The sequence below is a fragment of the Pristiophorus japonicus genome, chromosome 18 (assembly GCF_044704955.1).
Source record: "Pristiophorus japonicus isolate sPriJap1 chromosome 18, sPriJap1.hap1, whole genome shotgun sequence".
NCBI lineage: Eukaryota > Metazoa > Chordata > Chondrichthyes > Pristiophoridae > Pristiophorus > Pristiophorus japonicus.
Genome location: NC_091994.1, coordinates 56,866,931 through 56,881,000, shown reverse-complemented (window position 1 = coordinate 56,881,000; position 14,070 = coordinate 56,866,931). Strand labels below are relative to the sequence as shown.

The 14,070-nt window shown below is 49.5% G+C and overlaps 1 protein-coding gene across 1 annotated transcript in view; it reads left to right on the top strand.

The window, feature by feature from the left end:
* Positions 1-13,736, top strand: part of LOC139229042 (FYN-binding protein 1-like) — a 96,239-nt gene extending 82,503 nt beyond the window's left edge. The window contains exons 5-8 of the mRNA XM_070860704.1: positions 2,771-2,801; positions 9,709-9,737; positions 10,102-10,166; positions 13,547-13,736. Coding sequence (XP_070716805.1) covers positions 2,771-2,801; positions 9,709-9,737; positions 10,102-10,163 — 122 coding nt within the window. The 3' untranslated portion in view covers positions 10,164-10,166; positions 13,547-13,736. The remainder of the gene's footprint in view (positions 1-2,770; positions 2,802-9,708; positions 9,738-10,101; positions 10,167-13,546) is intronic.
* The last annotated feature ends 334 nt before the right edge of the window (positions 13,737-14,070 follow it).

Sequence of the window (14,070 nt, the reverse complement as noted above, 5' to 3'; positions counted from 1 at the left end):
AGGAAGTTAGATATGGCCCTTACGGCTAAAGGGGATCAAGGGGTATGGAGAGAAAGCAGGAAAGAGGTACTGAGGTGAATGATCAGCCATGATCTTATTTGAATGGTGGTGCAGGCTCGAAGGGCAAATGGCCTACTCCTGCACCTATTTTCTATGTTTCTATAATGTTGACTAGCACGTCCGCTGCCACTACTGAAAGCTTGTAGGCCATGTTTGCCACACACGGCCTACCCGATGTCCTGGTGAGCGACAACGGGCCATGTTTTACCAGTGCTGAGTTCAAAGAATTCATGACCCGTAACGGGATCAAATATGTCACATCTTCCCCATTTAAACCAGTGTCCAATGATCAGGCAGAGAGAGCAGTGCAAACCATCAAGCAAGGCTTGAAGAAGGTAACTGAAGGCTCACTGCAAACTCGCCTATCCTGAGTCCTGCTTAGCTACCGCACGAGACCCCACTCACTCACTGGGATCCCACCTGCTGAACTGCTCATGAAAAGAGCACTTAAGACAAGGCTCTTGTTAGTTCACCCTGATCTACATGAACAGGTAGAGAGCAGGCAGCTTCAACAAAGTGCATACAATGATAGCGCAAATGTGTCATGCGAGATTGAAATCAATGATCCTGTATTTGTATTAAATTATGGACAAGGTCCCAAGTGGCTTCCCGGCACTGTCGTGGCCAAAGAGGGAAGCAGGGTGTTTCGGGTCAAACTTTCAAATGGACTCATTCACCGGAAACACTTGGACCAAATCAATCTCAGATTCACGGACTATCCTGAGCAACCCACCTTGGACCCTACCTTGTTTGATCCCCCAACATACACACCAGTGGCAACCAACTCCACGGTTGACCACGAAGCAGAACCCATCATCCACAGCAGCCCTGCAGGGCCCAACACACCAGGCAGCCCAGCAAGGCCAGCTGCACAGCAGCCCAGCGAGGGCCCAACAAATGATTCAACAACACCAGCTTTCACACCGAGACGATCAACCAGGGCAAGGGCCCCAGATCGACTCACATTGTAAATAGTTACACTATTGACTTTGGTGGGGGGAGGGGAGGGAGAGTGTTATTATATATGTAAATTTGTATTTACTCTGTACAGCCACCAGAGGGCTCATCCCCTGGAGTCCCAAGGGATCCCATAATCCCTTGGGAGCACAGGTATTTAAGGAGGCTTCACAGGTTGGAGAGGCACTCTGGATACCTGCAATAAAAGACTAAGGTCACACTTTACTTTGAGCTCACAGTGTTTAGTATGACTCTTTCTCCATACACAACAGTGCACAGTGCTCCAAGTGTGGTCCGAGACAAGTTTAATGTAACTTCTGCTTTTCAATTCTATCCCTCTAGAAATAAACCCTAGTGCTTGGTTTGCTTTCTTATGCCCCTGCTAACCTGCATCGCCACTTTTAGTGATTTGTGTATCTGACATCGGTCCATCACAGTGAACAGGCAGAGGGACAATGAAGGGAGAGTTTTTTAACAAGCTCCCCAAAGGGGATAACACAGAGCCCCAAAGGCCAGCCTGGAGGTTAGAAGTGAACCTACAGCGGTTATGAGCCGAGAGAAAGTCTAATTCTATGCACAGATCGAGATGCCAGGGTACAAAAGGCAGAGCTTTTACAAGAGCAAAGTTATCAAGTAGAGAGCGCGAGCAAGACTGTTGGAGAATTAGACAAAGAGAAAGACTGAAACAGAATGAAACATGCACCAGGACAGTGTAATGTATGCACCTGTGAGGATGCTAACAGGTTTGTAGGGCTGTTGATGACTTCGCCTGGAGGGTGGTGCACGGAGCAGTCCCGTGCAATAAGTTTTTAAGTCGGTTCACGGGCTCCCAGGCCGCCTGCAATTTTTGAGGTCGAGAGGAGTCCGTGTTCCATGTGTATGTTGAATGTGTGAGGTTGCAGCCCCTGTTCCATTATTTGAAGGAGCTGCTCCTCCAATTCTGATTGCACTTCAGTCCCACACTCCTGATCTTTGGGCACCCTGTGCAGAGGGGAGCGGGTAGGTCCGAGGGCCTCCTCATAGGACTGCTCCTGGGCACGGCCAAGGGGGCCATCAGCCGGTCCAGGCAGCGGGCGGTCGAGGGGGTCATTCAGCCCGACTGCTTGCCTCTCTTTTGCAGTTACATCCGAGCCAGGGTGTCCCTGGAGATGGAGCACGCGGTGTCCACCGGTACGCTCGCGGCCTTCCGTGAGAGGTGGACACCGGAGGGACTGGAGTGCATCATCACCCCTGGCAACCAAATTTTAATTTGATTTTAATGTCTAAAGTTTAAATTGTTTAAATTGTCGGTTTTAGTGCCCCTCCTCCCCCTTTTAGCTGTGGGGTACTTGTATAATTTGTGTTTTTTGGTGCCCTCAAAAAAAAACAAGGGGGGCACTTAAAAGGTTTTCGGAGTGTGACCCCTCCGCGCCCCCCGCCCCCCCCTTTAATCAGGGGACATTTGTTTAAGGTTCACAACTAAAAATAGTTGTAGAGTTGTTGAGTTGTTGAGTTGAGAGTGGCTTAGCCAGTCACGTGATGTTCACAAGACTCAATAAAACCCCAGCCAGTTGGGTTCGGGGGATCCACGATGGGGCAGGTGGTTGTGAGCCTGGTGGATGAACTGGTAATGTGTAGTGTGATTGTTAAACCTTTGCTATTAAGAACTAGTTGGTTTATTAGCAATGTGTTGCTATGAATTCTTAAGCAAGAACCCATGAAGCAAGTACATTATAAACAGAGTCTCATTTCTTCTTGTGTGTTTCCCACACAGATGGATTCGCTCCAAGATCCCTTCTGCTGCAGTAAGTTCACCCAGATTACTGGGTCTTTATATAATATAGAAACTAGAAATCAGTTAGAATATGACACCAAGGTTGTGAACAGTGTGGATCAGCCTCAGACAGGAGTTGGGGAGAGGGATGGAGTCAGTGGCTGGGGAATGGAGTTTGTGGCAAGGACTGAAAACAATGGCTCCGGTCTTCCCCATATTCAATTGGAGAAAATTTCTGTTCATCCAAACTGGATGTCGGACAAGCAGTCTGACTATTTAAAGACCATCGACAGAAGTGGAATTGAGGTAGAGCTGGGTGTCGTCAGTGTACATGTAGAAACTGATGCTGTGTTTCCGGATGATACCGCCAAGGGACAACATGTAGATGAGAAATAGGAGAGGGCCAAGGATAGATCCTTGGGGGACACCAGAGGTAACGATGTAGGAACGGGAAGAGAAGCCATTACAGGAGATTCTCTGGCTACGATTAGATAGATAAGAATGGAACCAGGCGAGTGCAGTCCCACCCAGCTGGACGGTGGCGGAGAGGTGTTGGAGGAGGATGGAGTGCAACCGTGTTAAAGGCTGTAGACAAGTCGAGAAGGATGAGGAGGGATAGTTTACCTTTGTCACAGTCACAAAGGATGTCATTTGTGACTTTGATGAGAGGCGTTTCGGTACTGTGGCAGGGGCGGGGACCAGATTGAAGGGATTCAAACACGGAGTTCTGGGAAAGATGGGCACGGATTTGGGAGGCAACAACACGTTCAAGGACTTTGGAGAGGAAAGGGAGATTGACGATGGGGCGGTAATTTGCTTGAACGGAGGAGTCAAGGGTGGGTTTTTTGAGAAAGGGGTGATGACGACAGATTTGGGAGAGGGGACAGTACCTGAGGAGAGAGAACCGTTAACAATGTCGGCTAACATGGGAGCCAGAAAAGGAAGTTGAGTGGTCAGCAGTTTGGTGGGAATAGGCTAAAGGGAGCAGGAAGTGGGTCTCATAGACAGGATGAGCTCGGAGAGGTCAATGAGGGGAGATCGGAGAGAAACTGGAGAAAGATATGAGGTCAGGGCTAGGGCACGGGGCTTCCTTAAAAGCAGTTTGGGCCGGTGGGCGAGGGGAAGGAAGGGGAGAGGCAGAGGCAGCCGAACGGATGGTCTCAATCTTAGAGACAAACAAATCCATGAGCTCCTCACACTTGCTGTCGGAAATGAGGGTGGAAACTGAGGAGAGGGGTTCAAAGATACGGTTAGCAGTAGAGAATAGAAGCCGAGGTTATCTTTACATTCCAGAATGATTCTGGAACAGTGAGCGGTTTTGGCATAGTGTTTTAGATCTACTGGTAAATGGCTAAACCAGTTATCGGCCATTTCCGTTCAAGTCTGTGTCCCTTGGACTTGGAGTGAAGATGAGGGCTGTACCAGGGGGAATGGCCAGGGTGAGAGAGAGTAATTGTTTTAACAGGGACTAGGGCATCAAAGGTGGTGGTGAGGGTGTGATTGAGCAGATCGGTGGCTGCAGAAATGTCTCGGTGAATGGAGGGCCAGAGGCTGGATAGTTGGGAGTTGAGTGCAGTTGTTAGAGAAATATAAAAACATAGAAAATAGGTGCAGGAGTAGGCCATTCGGCCCTTCAAGCCTGCACCGCCATTCAATGGGTTCATGGCTGAACATGCAACTTCAGTACCCCATTCCTGCTTTCTCACCATACCCCTTGATCCCCAAGTAGTAAGGACTACATCTAACGCCTTTTTGAATATATTTAGTGAATTGGCCTCAACAACTTTCTGTGGTGGAGAATTCCACAGGTTCACCACTCTCTGGGTGAAGAAGTTTCTCCTCATCTTGGTCCTAAATGGCTTACCCCTTATCCTTGGACTGTGACCCCTGGTTCTGGACTTCCCCAACATTGGGAGTCAGGAGAGAGTTTATTCCAGGGGCGGACACTGGAGGAGGTAGGAGGGGGGGCGTGGGGAAGGTGGTGGTGCATTTCTATAGTACCTTCCACAAGCTCAGGATGTCCCAAAGCACTTCACAGCCTATGAAGCACTTCTAAAGTGTAGTCATTGTTGTAATGTAGGAAACGCGGCAGCCAATTCGCGCACAGCAAGCTCCCACAAACAGCAAAGAGATAATGACCAGATAATTAGTTTTATTGATGTTGGTTGAGGGATAAATATTTCTGGTACAACTAAATATGTAAATACGAGAGTAAGCACTTCTGATGTTACGTTGAAGCCAGCTTTAGGTCAGATTTACTGAATTACAGTCAGGGTTAGACCGAAGTCTGGAACAACAATAGAAACAAGAGAGAACACAGTTCTCCAACATCAATCTCACTGAGGAACAGTGAGTGCGAGGCTGCGCTTCAGCAAGGACGTGGTCTGCCACCTCCTGCAGCCAGACCTCGAGCCTCAGACCAGAGTGAGGACCGCTCTCTCAGTGGCAGTCAAGGTTACCATCACACTCAATTTCTACACCAGTGGAAACAGGAGGAGGTAGGGTTGGGGGTGATGAGAACCGTTTCGGTACTGTGGCCGCCCATCACTCCATCCGCGAGGTCACAGCTGCGCTGTACAGAAGGAGGAGGGACTACATCTCCTTCCCCATGACCAGAGAGAAGCAGCACGAACGGCATGTGGCTTTCCCAGGATAGCGGGTTTCCCCATGGTGCAGGGCGCCACTGACTGCACCCACCTCACATCACAATCCTGAGATATTCCGTAACCGCAAAGGCTCCCACGCACTGAATGTACAGCTGGTGTGCGACCACACACACCGAGTCCTCACCGTCAATGACCGCTATCTTGGCAGCAGCCACGATGCCACCTTCCTGCACCAGATCGGTGTGCCAGCTCTCTTTCAGCCACCATATCAAGCTCTCGGCTGGCTGCTCGGAGAGGAGGTCTATCCGCTCTCCACCTGGCTCATGACTTCCCTCCACAACCCCATCACTCCTGCCCAGCACTCGCACAATGAGAGCCAGGCTGCCACCAGGAACGTCATCGATCAGACCATTGGAGTGCTCAAGCAACGGTTCCGCTGCCTTGACCGCTCGGAGGAGTCCTCCAGTACTCGGCTGAGCAGGTGTCTATTCATCATCGTCTGTTGCATGCTGCATAACTTGGCCATCATGAGGGCACAGCCATTGCCATAGCTGCACTACCTCAGGAGGAACAGAAGGAGGAGGAGAAAGAGGAGGAGGAGGCAGCCACTCAATCATGATTCTGCAATGACGGCCCACGACCATCTCATCAGACTGTGGTTCCAGTGAATTCCCTCCCACTTCCCAGTCCCTCTCCAAGCCCCCATCAGCACATCCATTTCCCCTTCCATACCACAGCCCAAAACTGAAATGAGAGACACTACCAAAGATGCAACATTCCAATTAAAATTTATCTGATATCACATGTAACAGTATCATAAACAAGAACCACCCTTGTGCAACACCTTGTATTCCCTCTTAACACTCGGTTTAGCTATTCTAGTGCTCTCTGCAGTGTGTCCCCAGTGGCTGCAGCACGGCTGGTGGACGGTTGCTGTGTCAGGGTCAGAGATACAGATGGCCTTGCAGGATGCCCTCGACCAGCTCTGGGCCTGGAAGGCCCGGCTGTAGGCTACACTACCTCAGGCTGGGCGGGGGCAGACTGGGCTGGCTGGGTGACAGGGAGCGACAAGGGCAATGGTGGAGTGGCAGTGGTGGGATCAGGAATGTTGTCATTCTGAGAGAGGACAGTGGGTTCCTGCTCCCCCGACCCCCTGCCACTCCCCCGGGGCAGCACCACAGCATCCCTACCAACCTGCTGGAGCATGAATTGGTGGCCTGCTGCGACACCATGAGATCCCCGTGGACTGTGGTGGAATATGGTCCATGTTGTTCAGGGCGGCACCGTGGATTTTGATGACCTGGGGGCAGTGCTGTGTGGTGGAGTCAGGTTGGTAGAGGACCTTTGTCTCACGGATGTTTAGCATTAGGTCCATGCTTCTGTACGCCTCAGTGAAGGTGTTGACGATGACTTGGAGTTCAGCCTCTGAGTGTGCGCAGATGCAAGCGTCGTCCGCATACTGTAGTTTGACAACAGAGAATGAGACGACCTTGGATCTAGCCTGGAGGTGGCGAAGGTTAAATAGGTTCCCACTGGTTCTATAGTTTAGTTACACTCCAGCAGGGAGCTTACTGAGAGTGACATGAAGCATTGCAGTGAGGAAGATCGAGAAAATCATTGGTGCGATGATGCAAACGTTGGTGCAGCCCTGCAAGACTGCCCAAAGTAGAGGAAGAGCATCCGGGAGGGTGCTGAGCACCTCTAGTCTCGTCACCGAGAGCATGCAGAAATCAAACGCAGGCAGCGGAAGGAGCGTGCAGCAAACCAGACTCCCCACCCACCCTTTCCTCCAACCACAGTCTGTCCCACCTGTGACAGAGACTGTAATTCCCGCATTGGACTGTACAGTCACCTGAGAACTCACTTTTGGAGGGACTGCCTATGATGATGATGGTGGTAGACCGAACGACGATGGCAGCGGTCAGAGCTCGTGTCATCCAGCTGAGACTGTGTGAGCGCAGTCTGAGATTCAATGCTACCAATCATTGACTGCATCACAGCGCTAAGATGTTGCGTTGCTTCCGGCTGTGCTGCAATGGAAGCTGCCACATCGCCATGACACGCGTCATGAGGGCTGGATCCACATGGTCTCTCTGGGACTCCGCCATCGTCTGCACACTGGCAATGGTGGGCTCCATCGTGTGTGCAGAGCTCTGTGCAATGCTGGAGGCAGACTCCTCCACACACCGTACCATTGCAGAGAGGCTCTCGGGCAGCCTTACCATTGCACCCAGCATGTCGGAGTGCATGGCCATCACCCTCCTTGTGAACGCCTCTCCATTGAGGTCCTCGTCTGAGTCCTGTGCAGCAGAACTCGCCCTCCGGGGAGATGGCTCCCGAGCTACGCTTTCCCCTTGGCCTTGCTGCAGCGTAGTGCCAGTCTCCTCCTCCTCCTCCTTCCTCCTCAGTATCATGGTGGTGGGGTGGCGAGGGAGGGGGGTGCTCAGATGCAGGCTGCACATCTGCTGGCTAATTCTCTGAAAGCATAAATGGCACAAGACTTGCGTTAAGGTGAGAGTAGGGGAGGAGGAATGGAGCAAGGAAGGCAGACAGTATCAGGAGCTGGAAAGTGATAAAGCCTCTGGTATTGGGTGAGGGTTGGGGGGGGGGAATGGTATGAGAGAAGGAGAGGAGATAAAGATCCCGTTGATGCCCCCAGCGAGGGAGAGGAGATAAAGATCCCGTTGATGTCCCCAGCGAGGGAGAGGGGATAAAGATCCCGTTGATGTCCCCAGCGAGGGAGAGGGGATAAAGATCCCGTTGATGCCCCCAGCGAGGGAGAGGGGATAAAGATCCCGTTGATGCCCCCAGCGAGGGAGAGGGGATAAAGATCCCGTTGATGCCCCCAGCGAGGGAGAGGGGATAAAGATCCCGTTGATGCCTCCAGCGAGGGAGAGGAGATAAAGATCCCGTTGATGCTCCCAGCGAGGGAGAGGGGATAAAGATCCCGTTGATGCCCCCAGCGAGGGAGAGAAGATAAAGATCCCGTTGATGCCCCCAGCGAGGAAGAGGAGATAAAGATCCCGTTGATGCCCCCAGCGAGGGAGAGGAGATAAAGATCCCGTTGATGTCCCCAGCGAGGGAGAGGGGATAAAGATCCCGTTGATGTCCCCAGCGAGGGAGAGGGGATAAAGATCCCGTTGATGCCCCCAGCGAGGGAGAGGGGATAAAGATCCCGTTGATGCCCCCAGCGAGGGAGAGGGGATAAAGATCCCGTTGATGCCCCCAGCGGGGTTCACGTAGCCACTGGCCATGCCGCCCACCACCTGCGGGCCAATGAGCCGCAGCACTCGCTCCTCCAGGTCAGCGAGCTCCTGCAGCTGAGGTTCACCCCGCCCGTCCTCTCTTGCTCCCTCCGATTGTGGGCCAGCTTGGTCTGCAAAGGGAAGGAACTTGTGTGAGTAAGTGTCCAGCTATGTATGTGGGAGATATGCCTGCCATGGTTGAATAGCTGTGAATGTAGACAAGGTGTGAGATGAGGATGTGAGTGAGTAGCTGCACATGTTTGGTGGGCGAGGGATGGGCGAGGGGTGCTTTGCTCAGTGTGCACAGACAGAGGTTCAGAGGCTGGGTGGGCGAGGGGTGCTTTGCTCAGTGTGCACAGACAGAGGTTCAGAGGCTGGAATGTAGGAGGTGAAGAAGCATGTACTGACCTTCACCACCCGACTGAGGTCATTGAACTACTTCCGGCACTGTGTGAGGGTTCGATTGACTGCAGTGCTGGCTGACACCTCCTCAGCTACCTCTCCACATGGCCCTGAAGACCTGTGGCAATGGCCTTATTCCTGATGCAGGATCAGCACGTCACTCCTTCCCTCCACTGCCCCCACCAATGCCCCCAATGCCACATCATTGAATGGCCTTGCCCTCTCCCTTCCAGCTGGATATGCAGCAGCCATCCCAGAAAGTTGTTGCACTCACTCACAGCTCTCCCGCAAATGCAGCACTCTGAAATAAGGAGGTGCAGCTTGATATAACCTCCCCTTTAAGAGCTGGAATCAGCCAGTGTGAAGGATTGAAGGATGATTGCTGAATACAAGTCACCTGAGATAGGGTCGTGCTCTGCTGTTAGTGCCCCTGCAGCACCCCACTGAGGTCATTAGTGCCTCATTTACCGCCCCTTCCCTCCTGGGGCGCTAAAGCCCAATATAGAACCTGGCTAGTTAGCGCCCGAATTTTGCCTCCGTGTTACTAATTACCACTACTAACTAATTACTCGGTCATTTACATCGCACTGGTAATTATTACTTTGAATTACTAATGAGCATGTTGCGGGTATGTTTACTCTGTTCCTATTTTGCTCAGTAACTGTCTGTGCTCTCTGTCTTGCAGCAATATTTACGATGATATCGACAGTACAGGTACGGAACTTCATTGCTTTGATTCTTGTATTTGTCCAGTGAGGTTGTTCCTATGTCCAGTGCTCATATCTACATTGTTCCAAACAATGACACAGGCGAGGGTTGAGCATTGACTGTTCTGATATGAGTTGGACGTATAAGTAAACTGCACATAACACTGCCTTGATCACTTGGCTTATTTGCTTTATAGCAATCCAGAACTCTAAGGAACTGAGCTCATTTCATGTCTGCAGATAACTGACGACATGTAGAAATTATTTTACTCTCCAGAACTGGCAGTTAAGCATTTTGAAACAAGAACCTGACAATAGGCTTGTGTGATCAGAGCCTCTCTGATACTTAATGACATTTCTTTTGACTGCAGAAGGCACCTACTGCAAGAAGGAATGGCCAGGAGAGGAGAGCACATTCCATCAGTCAAAATGACAGGTCAGAACTGCATGGTGAAATCAAAGCATGTTCGCAAACAGCACACTTGCTGCACTGTTAGACTACCGATACATGCTAACATCACCAGCAACCAGAGACTAACTGGCCCCATCCCCGGGGAGCAGCGATTCCCGTCTGCAGGCTCGCAACACAAGCTCTCGGATTTCCAATCGGATTTGATCAAACTCAGCACGATTGAGCAGAGGCAGAAATATCAATAATTGTTCAGTCGGGGTTATGGGTGTTTGTGCATGTGCATGTGTGTGTGCGTGTGGGGGAGAGGTGTGTGGGGTGTGGATGTGTGCCTGGGTGTGAGTGTGTGTGTAGATGCATGTGGGTGTGTGTGTGGGTGGGTATATGTGTAGATGCAGGTGGGTGTATGTTGTATAGATGTGTGGGTGTGTGGGTTGTGTAGATGCGTGTGGGTTGTGTAGATGTGGGTGTGTGTGTGGGTTGTGTAGATGTGGGTGTGTGGGTGTGTGTGTGAGTGTGTGTGTGGGTGTGTCTGTGTGTTTGTGGGTGTGAGTGTGGGTGCCTGCATCTCTCTCTGCCACTTTGACCACACTTTATTTTAGAGTGCTGGGGAGCTTCTCCCGGAGGACTGAAGGACAGAATCTATTTGGTTAGTGTAATGAATGCCCCTGTGAGTATACGCATAGTGGAACTGTTGAGTTGGGAGTGGCTTAGGCAGTCACGTGATGTTCACAAGACTCAATAAAATCCCAACCAGTTGTGTTTGGGGGATCCACGATGAGGCAGGTGGTTGTGAGCCTGATGGATGTGTCGTGTGATTATTAAATCTTTTCTAATAAACCAATTAGTTCTAATTGGAAAGGGTTGCTATGAATTCTTAAGCAAAGAACTCATGAAGCAAATACATTATATTTAGAGTTAAAGAATAGAGGTACAATTACACTACTAGGTGTATTCTATAGGCCACCAACTAGTGGGAAAGACAGAGGAGCAAATTTGCAGGAAAATTAGAGAGGTGCAAGTACTATAGAGTAGTGATAATGGGGTACATCAATTATCCTAATATTGACTGGGATAGTAATAGTGTTTAGGGAAAGGACAGGGAGCAATCTAGAGTAAAAAATATTATATCGGAGGAAAGCCAATTTCAGTGGGATGAGAACGGTCTGGCCCGGGTAAAGTGGAATCAAAGATTGGTGGGCAAACTGTAACTGAACAAGGGGCTGCCCTTAAAGAGGAGATGGTTGGGGTACAGTCGGGGTACATTCCCATGAGGGAGAAAGGCGGGGCAACCAAAGTCACAGCTCCCTGGATGATGATAGAGATAAGAAAGTAAGATAAAGCAGAAAAAGGTGTATGACAGATGTCAGGTTGAGAATATAAGTGAGAACCAGGCTGAATATAGAAAGTTCAGAGGGGAAGTGAAAAAGGAAATAAGAGGGGCAAAGAGTGAGAATAGATTGGCAGCCAACATAAAAGTGAAAAGTCTTTAAAAGATATATAAATGTAAAAGGAGTGGGGGAGGGGCGATTAGGGACCAAAATGGAGACCTACGCATGGAGGCAGGGGGAACCAGTGGATGTGGTGAATTTGGATTTCCAGGAGGCATTCGATAAGGTGCCACATAAAAGGTTACTGCACAAGATAAATGTTCACGAGGTTGGCGGTAATATATTCACATGCATAGAGGATTGGTTAACTAACAGAAAACAGAGAGTCAGGATAAATGGGTCATTTTCAGGTTTGCAAACAATAACTAGCGGAGTGCCGCAGGGATCAGCTATTTACAATCTATATTAATGACTTGGATGAAAGGACTAAGTGTAATGTAGCCAAATTTCCTGATGGCTGGGAAAGCAAATTGTGAGGAGGACACAAAGAATCTGCAAAGCAATCTAGATAGGTTAAGTGAGTGGGAAAAAAATTGGCAGATGGAGTATAATGTGGGAAAATGTGAGGTTATCCACTTTGGTAGGAAGAATAAAAAAGTTATTTAAACGGAGAGAGATTACAAAATGCTGCGGTACAGAGGGACAAAAGTTAGTATGCAGGTACAGCAAGTAATTAGGAAGTCAAATACAATATTGGCCTTTATTGCAAGGGGGATGGAGTATAAAAATGAAGTTTTTTGACAACTGTACAGGACATTGGTGAGACCACACCTGGAGTACTGCGTACAGTTTTGGTCTCCTTTTTTAAGGAAGGATATACTTGCATTGGAGGCTGTTCAGAGAAGGTTCACGGAGTTGATTCCTGAGATGAAGAGGTTGACTTATGAAGAAAGGTTGAGCAGGTTGGGCCTACATTCATTGCAGTTTAGAAGAATGGGAGATGATCTTATTGAAACGTATAAGATTATGAGGGGGCTAGACAGAGTAGATGCAGAGAGGATGTTTCCCCTCGTGAGGGAATCTAGAATAGATTCAGAATAGCTTCAGAATAAGGGGTTGCACATTTAAAACGGAGATGAGGAGGAATTTCTTCGACATAAGAACATAAGAAATAGGAGCAGGCCACCTGGCCCCTCTAGTCTGCTCCGCCATTTAATAAGATCTGATCTGATCATGGACTCAGCTCCACTTCCCTGCCCGCTCCCCATAACCTTAAAGGGTTCCCTTATTGCTCAAAAATCTATCTATCTCCACCTTAAATATATTCAATGACCCAGCCTCCACAGCTCTCTGGGGCAGAGAATTCCACAGATTTACAACCCTCTGAGAGAAAAAATTCTTCCTCATCCGAGTTTTAAATGGACGGCCCTTTTTCTGAGACTATGTCCCCTAGTTTTAGTTTCCCATGAGTGGAAATATCCTCTCTGCATCCACCTTGTCTAGCCCCCTCATTATCTTATATGTTTCGATAAGATCACCTCTCATCCTTCTGAACTCCAAAGTGTATAGGCCCAACCTGCTCAACCTATTTTCATAAGTCAACCCCCTCATCTCCGGAATCAACCGAGTGAACCTTCTCTGAACAGCCTCCAATACAAGTATATCCCTCCTTAAGGAGGCCAAAACTATCTGCAGTACTCTAGGTGTGGCCTCACCAATACCCTGCACAGTTGTAGCAGGACTTCTCAGCTTTTATACTCTATCCCCCTTGCAATAAAGGCCAACATTCCATTGGCCTTCCTGATTACTTGCTGTACCTGCATACTCACTTTTTGTGTTTTATGTACAAGGACCCCCAGATCCCTCTGTGCTGCAGCACTTTGCAAGTGAGGGCTGAAATAATACAAGATGCTGGTATCCTCATACGTTATCCTCCTTCTCACATCGCTCTTCAGCTTCATCCCACAATATATTCTGATGTACAAGCTGTGCATGGTGTAAGCTTGCAGCTCTTGCTTTCCCGCTTTCCTGCCCTCCCCTCATCACAACTCTACCTTTGTGCCTTCCTCACTTCAGACACCCAAGAAATTCAGCCGCCCAGCCAGGGAAGAGGGAGAGGAGAATTTAGAAGAAGAAACACCATTACTCGCTTTGACAATCCCAGTCACCAGTTCCTCAAGGTCGTCCTGCAAGTCCATCTGCAGTGTCCCCCACTAAAACTCACCAGCCACTGGAATAGCACTGCGTGACATCTCTAGGATAGGCAAAGGCACATGCAAGACAGTCACTAAGGGAATGCACAAGGGGGATTAGTTGATTGTTTTATGTAATATTGAATGCATGTATGGATAAAGTTGGATTGGAAAGTTTGCTTTGCATGGCTTTTATTTCAGCATTGTGGCCAAGAGGTCCCTGTGATGGTCAGCAACAGAGGGAAGGTAAGGTGTGGGACAACTGTTGAATGGGGAAGGTGGAGTTGTGGTCACTGGTACCGCAGGCAGGTGATTGCATCCTGGATATCCTGGCCAGAAAGGGCTGTCTGGGTTGCATCCTTCCTTCTGCTTTCTCCTCTTCTGCTTCTTCCTCATCCCTCTGCGAGA